Source organism: Python bivittatus, unplaced genomic scaffold (genome assembly GCF_059951505.1).
Source record: "Python bivittatus isolate LINGU-HERP-01145 unplaced genomic scaffold, Pbiv_v1 ctg000560_np1212, whole genome shotgun sequence".
NCBI lineage: Eukaryota > Metazoa > Chordata > Lepidosauria > Squamata > Pythonidae > Python > Python bivittatus.
In genome coordinates this window covers 1,300,684-1,308,656 of record NW_028277083.1, presented here as the reverse complement: position 1 = coordinate 1,308,656, position 7,973 = coordinate 1,300,684, and the positions used below count along the sequence as shown (strand labels likewise).

Sequence of the window (7,973 nt, the reverse complement as noted above, 5' to 3'; positions counted from 1 at the left end):
AGCAACTCTCAGCTCTTACTGTTGGACCAAGATGGGGAAGACGAATGGAGACAGCTGCAGAGTTTGAGCTGGAGAGCTTGGGTTTTTTTAGGCTCTAGCTCCCCCTGCCGAATTAATTCTGACTTTAATAAGGCTGTTGTGTGGCCAAGAGCCTCAACGGCAGGTGGACTCACCAGACGAGCTTCTATTGACTGAACTGCTTTTTCAGTTTTCTACAAAAACTACCCACCATTTGCTGTTTTCCTGCTGGGATTACACAACGAACAGGTTTATCAGTGTGTGCCATTTTTTTTTAAAGAATCCTGCACTAAAGATCATATAGAAATCTGTTTTGTCAGTAAATGAAATAATACATTTATTTGGAAAATAGTACAAATTCCTAAACAGAGTTGTATTTTAAACTGCAAATCGAGTCCACAGTGAAGACTTTTACTGGGAGAAGAGATTCTTATAAAACCTGTAACTTAAAAAAAAAAATTAAAACCAGGGCTTTGTTTTAAATCCTACTTGTCATACTGGAATTGGAAATAATTTGCATATTTTAAAACTCATTTCTTCTTTCTTCTTCCTACTTCTTACGCTCCCACAGACGCAAACTTCAGCTTGCCATGTCAGAGTGCTAACATGGGACAAATAGTAAAAAAATGGTGTCACTGGAAAGTCTCATTTCCCATCCAGCCCCTCCAGATGAACACTGACTGTCTGGTTGAAGTTGTGTGTGTGAGAGAGAGAGAGTGTGCACATACAAGCAGAAATAGTTTCAACTCAACTTGTAGCAGAAGTCCACTTGAAAGTCAGGGATGTTTCTGTCCCGCACAGGAAATGCCCCTAAAAGCAGAGCAGTTGCTCCCTGCCCATCTCGAAGGACAACATACTGCAAACGGCTTATTGTAGCAATAGCTGGCTCAGCAGACCCACACTCTTTGCAAACCCTTCAGGCATTGTGATTTCTATACAGCTGCAGCGGTTTGGTCTGGTCCGAGTTCCTCTTCCTTGGTGGGTACAGAAATGCTTTTGTCTGCTGTCTTTGATCAGCTCTGTTGGGAGTTGTGTCTTGCAGGCCAGCGTCCGCCCAAAACTGCCAGTTTAGAAATTGTGCATTCCGTCTGTCACCGAGGTTAGCGAGGAGCTGGCGAGGTTTGGTGAGCTCACGTCGTAGCCTAGTTTCTTCATGTCCTTGGTCACCACGTTGAAGGAAAGAGTGACAAAACCTTGCGAGCGCACTCTGGTCACTGGAAGGGAGCAGCTGGAGAAGTAACTAGGCTCTTATAAAACAATACCATTAAAAGACTGAGCGTGCCTGGCCTTTTAAGAGGGCAAGAACAGAAGTGGGAAGTGGACTTTGAGTTACCTTCCATGGTTTGTACTGTGCAACCAGTCCAGGCACAACTGAGAGGGGGTGAACTGGGTCAGGCCCAAGCCCCAGCCCCTTCTTGTTTGGGCTTCTGTTGGCCAACTGGGTACGCTGGGAAGCCCCATAAGCTGGGATGGAGTGCAAAAGCATGCATTCTTCCAAAGGCTTGGAATTCTGTGCCACAGCTGAGTCTCAAGCAGTCTTTCTCCCTCACCATACTCTCTGCTTTCTACCCACCCTAAACTTCTCCTAGGCTGACATCCCTGGCAGAAGTAGTCTTGACCATAAGCACGCTCTGAATTTTGGCAACATTCTCTCTTTGCTTTGTCCTTCCCTTGGGGGGCTGGACACACGTTTTTCTCTCTCTATCAAAATGCATCTTTGCCTGCCAGGACACGCCAGGCGTAAATACAGAGCGCAATTTCCAGCATTCCCAAGCACTCACCTTCACGGCCTTCACCCTGGGCTACCACCTTGGGGTCAGTGAACTCTGGATATCTGCCCGTCAGCCAGCTGGGACAAAGACAAAAGGAAGGGGCTGAGATGTCAAGGAAGTCACCAACCCGTGGTCCAGTCAGCCCAAGTCCTGAGGACTTAACACCAACAAATGTCTATACAGCCCAGCTCCCACAATCCTGGAATTTCTCTTCCATAAATCCACCTGCGTGCCCACCACTAGCTCTCTCTTGCTGAAAAATCACAACGAAAGCCACCAAGTTAGCCCCATCTAGTTTATCACAAATTCAGGTGGGGGTTCATTGTGGAAATGAAAGGACTGGATAGAGGACGTATCTACTTTGCCCCAGCTCTTTGCTCCACCTCGTGTGGCTCAGGACCAACTCTCGTCTGCCACGATGAGCCAATAGGATCCCACTAGAACTTCACAGACAGCAAGTTAATTACCAGTGGTTAATTAGTTAGCAGACTATGCCTGCTCAGGGCGAGGTTTCTTTAGGTGTGGAACTGGTTCCTTACTCCCAAAACATAAACCACTGTGTTCTCCACCAAAGTAAATATCCCATTAATCCTGTTTCACATCAATCTTCCGTGAAAAAGTGTGAGGGATGGAGGAAGAGGAGTGCATGATGGAGGAGCCAACTTCAAGCAATTGGAATACATGTTGCTATTTCAGGAGGCAAAGAGATGCAAAATGTCTCCTCCTGAAAACAGCAGCTATTCAAACTTTTTACAAAAGATGCAGCCACCTTGTTAATTTTTGCAGTCTGGAGGTTGATTCTGGAACGAACATTGGGAGGACTCTCTCGTGCCTGAAACGGAATTTAGGCAATCAAAAACTAGCAGCTGAATTGACAAATGGAAATGCTGAACCCCACGCTGAATCTGGTCCTCCTTCCCACGCCAACCCGCCACTTCCACCTCTATCGCAGGCAGGAAAACAAATTTTACACGTGATTGATCATCACTAATAAGGTGACAAAAAATTTACAATTACTTCCCTGAGTCTCCGGTGCCCCAAAGAATCAAATACTGTTGACTAAATTATAGTATAAAAAATGACAAGGTTACTTTTGTGCATCAAAATCTTCAATCACACTGAGAGCCGGCACAAATATAGAGGTCGGACAGGGTTGTGATGGACCTACTTGCGGTAAACTCACCTGCCTGGTGTAAAAGGGACATGCACAGCTCCGTATCCCCGAACCACGTCATTCCCAAAAAGATCCGGGCCATACACACTGATGACTATCTGCGGCCCTGTGAGAACAGAAAGGACAACACACACCAGGTGTTCTTGCCTGTTCCACAGTTTGGTGTTGCATTGCCCAAGGATGAGTGATAGGGCACAAACTGTGATGACATCTGTGAAGTCAGGCCTGTGACCTGCAGCGACTAACAAATGCTGCTGGATTAAGCCACGAACCGGACGTTGAACACCCACCCCACCCCACCCCACCCCACCCATTCCTTAGCAAAGCTTTATGGAGATGGGCTGGTGGAACTTCTCAGTAATTCTGGAGCTACAGGTGATAGAGAGTCCCAGAACACTTAACTATTCCTCTTAAATAATAGGGCAAGACCTTCTTGCAAGGACTTGGACTCCCCCACCCCTCACCCCCATCCCAGGCAGAACTTTAAGGATTTCACACAAATCCCAGGTGGTGTCAAATTCTTGCTAGCCTTGTCAGGAAGGACAGAAACGAAAACCCGATCAGAACCGGTCAGCTCCTCTCCTCCTCCTATGCTTATGATAACTTATCGATGCCACTTTTAACCAGCACAGCCATGGCTCAAAAGCCCCCAGGCTCAGTTCTGAGCGACGGCACAGGAGGTCGCAGAGGCCGGGTCTCCCCTCCCCAGATCCTCTCCACCTACAGCCAAAGGGGTTGGTGCTTTTGAAGGTGACGTCGATGGGGAAGTTCCACACCAGGTCTCGCCGGGCGTTTCGGTTCTTGGACGTGATCTGCGAGATGCCTTCTTCCAGACCCTACGGGAGAGCCAGGGAGAGAAGCGGAGCCGTCTTTGGCCGCCCCGAGAGCCGGCCCAAGCCCAGCGGCTGGACAGGGTTCCTCCCTCCGCCTCCTCGCGACGCACTCACCTGCCCGGCGTAACACGGGGCGCGAGCAGCTGCGCACCCCGGAACCGCCGTTTTAGCCGGTCCTCCTTTTGCCGGGAGTAACCAGGCGCGCGCAGGACCCCCGTCCTTGCTTTTCCGCCCCCTTCTGCGCGCCTTATTCGCAGGAAGCGGCTTCAAGCCGCAAGGGGTTATCTGTGCGGGGACCGCCACGGGAAGCGGACCCCGGGGAGACCTACCGACGTCGGAGCCCAGTCGGAGCCGTACACGAAGCAGTACTTGCAGTAGAGGTCGTCGAACTCCGGAAACTGCAAAGAGGCGGCCTGGGTTTAACTGGGGCGGGAGACCCCACCCTCTCCGTGCCAAACCGTGCACGGGAAGCGCCAGGGTCTCCTTCCAGCGGCTGCAACAAGAGGAAGCGCCCCCTGCCCCGGAGTGCCTCCGTCTCTCCAGCCGGGGGTGGCCGAAAGCAGGCGGGGCAGGGAGGGAGGTGCCCCTCTGCAGCAGCCGGGGCTGTTCGCACCTCGGGAGCGCGCGGTGTGAGGAGTTGGTGGCGCCTTCCCCAACTGGGCGCCCACTGCAGACCCCCCCAACCCAGCTTGGAGGAGCTGTGGCGCAAGGCCTCAGGAGGCCGGGTGCGGGAGAGCATCGCGCACGAGCAACGCGGCTGCTCCTTTCCCACCCCTCTGCTCCTTCCTACGGCTGGAAACTGCACCCGCGCGGTTTGCCCTTAAAAGCGGCATCCGCTGGGTTCGTACCTAAACGGTGGGCGTCTATCTAGAACCGCCCCGATGGGTTTCCCTCCGTTACATTACGTGCGAAAAGCGGGGGGCCGAGGCTCAGAAGGGGGGAGGTCCTGGTTTTGCAGGACCCAGATTCGAGAGCCCGTCCTCCCCCCCCCGTTGGACTTGGAATGCGCCACCGCACAGGCGGCGACCGGGTGGGAGATACCAAGTCCACCCCCGGACGGGGGCCGGCGAAGAAGCGCGCCGGCTCGCCTCGCCACCCCGCGACCCGGCGGACGAAGCCGGCCTGCTCGCCCACCTGCGCCCGCTCGATCTGCCCGCTGACCATGAGGAGGAAAACGGTGGGGCTGCAAGAGGCGGCCGCCATCGGGCCTCGCGGAGCGGCAGAAAGAGGCCCGTCGCTAAGGGCTTGTCCTCCGCCCTCCCTAGCAACGGCGGACGGCGAGCCCCTGGGGACAACTTCCGCCTTTGCGCGAAAGGGCGAAGTCAAGCCGGGCTCGAGTTCTACGCCAGGAAATCTACGCCGTTTGCGTGCCTGCCCCGTAATGTGCTCACGCGAGAGCCTCCGCCGCGGGACGCGTTCCTGCCTTTCCGGCACGCTTAGCTCGCGAAGTCCGGGGCGGTCCGGATTTAGCCCCCATCCTTTTGCTCGGGCACTTTGGAAAAAGGCCTCCGCCCCCCGCTTTGACGATGCTGAGCCCCCCGGGGGGCCTCCAGGGAGCTCGAACCAAACTTGCCCCTTAAAGCATCGTTTTAGCAACTGCATTTTATTCGGTGCAATACCGGTAGTAATCAGAGCTTCGGGGGGCTGCGAAGGGGATTCGCTAAATATGTGGAAGTGTTGAATTTATTGAACGTGATACTACGGCTTTGCAAAAAAACCCCCAAAACCTCGCTTGGAACTTCCACATATTATATAGCAGGGTTTCTCAACCTCGGCAACTTTAAGACGGGTGGACTTCAACTCCCAGAATTCCCCAGCCAGCCTATGCTGGCTGGGGAATTCTGGGAGTTGAAGTCCACCCGTCTTAAAGTTGCCAAGGTTGAGAAACCCTGTATGTATAGTAACTACATACTTCCATGATTCTTAGTTCACTATTTGAACCCAAACTGTCAGAAAATACCTGGTCTAAAGACTGGCATTTCTTGGATGAAGAGATGAAGTAACAACAACGAAAAGAGGGCTTTCTCTTAGCCAAAAAGCCCCGAGTTTGTTAGCGTTTTTCCTGTTTTTATTCTAGGAAGTTTCTCTAAGCTAAGCTGTGTTTTGGTCACCGCTAGATGTCCCTGTTCAGTTACCTAATCCAGTTATGATATTATTGTAATTTCTTTGATGGTTGGGAGCTCCCCAGAGTTGTTGAGCCTACAAGTTTAATTCTTCTTCTTCATCACCACTGAAGAGCATGGAATGGAAAAGTATCGTGCCTGTGATTCTTGCAGGACAGCATGGATGCATTCATCCATAGCTGAACCTTCTCGGTTAGCCTGCATCTAACCTAGATCACCTATTAAATGCATTCAGGATGCATTCATCCATAGCTGAACCTTCTCGGTTAGCCTGCATCTAACCTTGGTAACCTATTAACTGTATTCACCTGCAGTTGACATCTCTTGAGAAAACAAAAGATACGGGGAGGGGTCCACTGCACAGAAGAGATCAAAGGGAAATCCCACTTAAGGTGATGAAGAACTTCTTGAACGATCAGTAATCTCTACATGTTTTATCTCCTTGAAGCAAATTGTATAAAAACCCTGATCTCTTTGTGTTCGGGGACCCTCTTTAGATAGAGGTATCCCCTTTGCTGCTGCGCACCAAGAAAGGAATTTTTCTCTAAAGAGTTTCTCGTGTCCGGCGAAGTTATTGGCCATCGTCTCCGGGCTAAGAACCCTGTTTTGGGTCCTCCTCCACCATCACCATCGTCATATCACTAAGGTGGTTTCCCAGTGTGGGGCTTTTTTAACGCACTGGATAACAACATCCCGTTGCGTGTATGAGATAGGCGGCGGTATAAATCTGCTAAGCCAGTGTTTCTTGACCTCAGCAATTTGAAGATGTGTGGACTTCAACTCCCAGAATTCCTCAGCCAGCATAGCTGGCTGGGGAATTCTGGGAGTTGAGGTCCACACATCTTAAAGTTGCTGAGGTTGAGAAACACTGTGCTAAGCAAATACTAAATAATTAAACATCCACCAAGCCCTGGGTGGGGGGTAGGGGGGAGTGGTCCTCCAGCCTTTTTCCAGGGCAGAAAGTGGGGGGAAAGCATTACTGACTGGGGGGGAGTTGTTTTTTTTGCTCAACTCCAAAATGTGCTGGGAACTGAGGGAGGTTGAGGTCTTCCCCTTTGTTGCTATGGGTTTGTTATTTTGTTTGGGTCTGTGTGTAAACTCTGCTTTGTGGTTTTGTTCCTGTGTTATTGATGCTTTGCTGCTGGACAGCCAGTCTGCAGGACCCCGGAGGCATCGTGATTAGACGCGGCTGGATAAGAAAAGGCTCTTTGCCCCCCAACCTAACCCGCCTTCCCCAGCTTGCTCCCGGGGCGAAGCTCTTGCCTTGGCCTCCTGCCACAGCGCCGGAGCGGAGACAGGCACCGAATCTCGAGTCCTCCTGGCCTCCCCACTTGATGGAGAGAAGAAGCAGCTGCCAGGTCTTCTAGTGGCTCTCACACTGATTTTCGGCTAGGCGCAAACTCCTTACGTCTCTCCCTCTCTCTCAAGAGCCACTTGTAAGGCCGCTGGGGGTGAGTGGGCGGGTGGGGAGGAGACGGCCTGTGCCTCGAGGGCCTCCTGGACACCCTGTTTTGGAGCTCTGGCTGGTATCCCCTGAGTTCCCAGGACCTGCTCAGTGTCTCATCCTTAACTGGCAGCCAGGGAGACAGTGAACGTAGAGCTCCTTGTTACGGGGTTGAAAAGATGCCTTTTTGGCCCCCAGCTCATCAAAATGCCATCCTCTGAAGCTGCAGCGACTTTGCTCCACCGCCAATTTTCTTCTCAGATGCATTATGGGGGTGTGAATTCTGCCCATCCCGCTTTGTGAGGGTCCTAGACCCTCCCTCACAGTGTCCTCTTTCTTGGCATGGCGCACCCAGGCAGGGCTGAAGCAATTTTCATGCCTGAACCTTGTCCACTGAGAAACCTTCTGGTCTCTTGGCTCACTGGGCGCAAATTCTGGTCCCAGCCATGGCAGTCAGTTTACTGATGCGGCTTCAGAAAGATGGGGTTGCAGCGGAGCGGCTTTTGCAAGTTGGAGTGCTAGATGGAAACTTGCACCACTCCAGCCCATGTGGCTTTGGTGGCAGCCTCATCCGAGACGCCTGGAGGAGAGCAGGTGAAGAAGCCCCCA

General features: G+C 52.0%; 1 protein-coding gene across 2 annotated transcripts; it reads right to left on the bottom strand.

Moving 5' to 3' along the window:
* Positions 1-335: 335 nt before the first annotated feature.
* Positions 336-5,103, bottom strand: B9D1 (B9 domain containing 1). 2 transcript variants are annotated; one of them, XM_088147913.1, is made up of 7 exons: positions 4,932-5,103; positions 4,127-4,195; positions 3,689-3,800; positions 2,974-3,070; positions 2,560-2,622; positions 1,800-1,867; positions 336-1,265 (listed from the first exon to the last, which is right to left on the bottom strand). In XM_088147913.1, the coding sequence occupies exons 1-7, from the start codon at positions 4,998-5,000 to the stop codon at positions 1,087-1,089; spliced, it is 657 nt and encodes a 218-aa protein (XP_088004039.1). In that variant the 5' UTR covers positions 5,001-5,103; the 3' UTR covers positions 336-1,086. The 2 variants fall into 2 exon arrangements, with proteins under 2 accessions (XP_088004039.1, XP_007425104.1); XM_007425042.4 differs by having other exon boundaries at positions 336-1,232; positions 4,932-5,092.
* Positions 5,104-7,973: the final 2,870 nt, after the last annotated feature.

Bases quoted from the DNA above. Each gene is read 5' to 3' on its own strand.
- B9D1 (XM_088147913.1), bottom strand. From the start codon at position 5,000: ATGGCGGCCGCCTCTTGCAGCCCCACCGTTTTCCTCCTCATGGTCAGC. The intron at 4,196-4,931 runs GTGGGCGAGCAG...GCCTCTTTGCAG, and splicing joins GGCAGATCGAGCGGGCGCAG to TTTCCGGAGTTCGACGACCT. The intron at 2,623-2,973 runs GTGAGTTTACCG...ATTCCGTTTCAG, and splicing joins GTCCCTTTTACACCAGGCAG to GCACGAGAGAGTCCTCCCAA.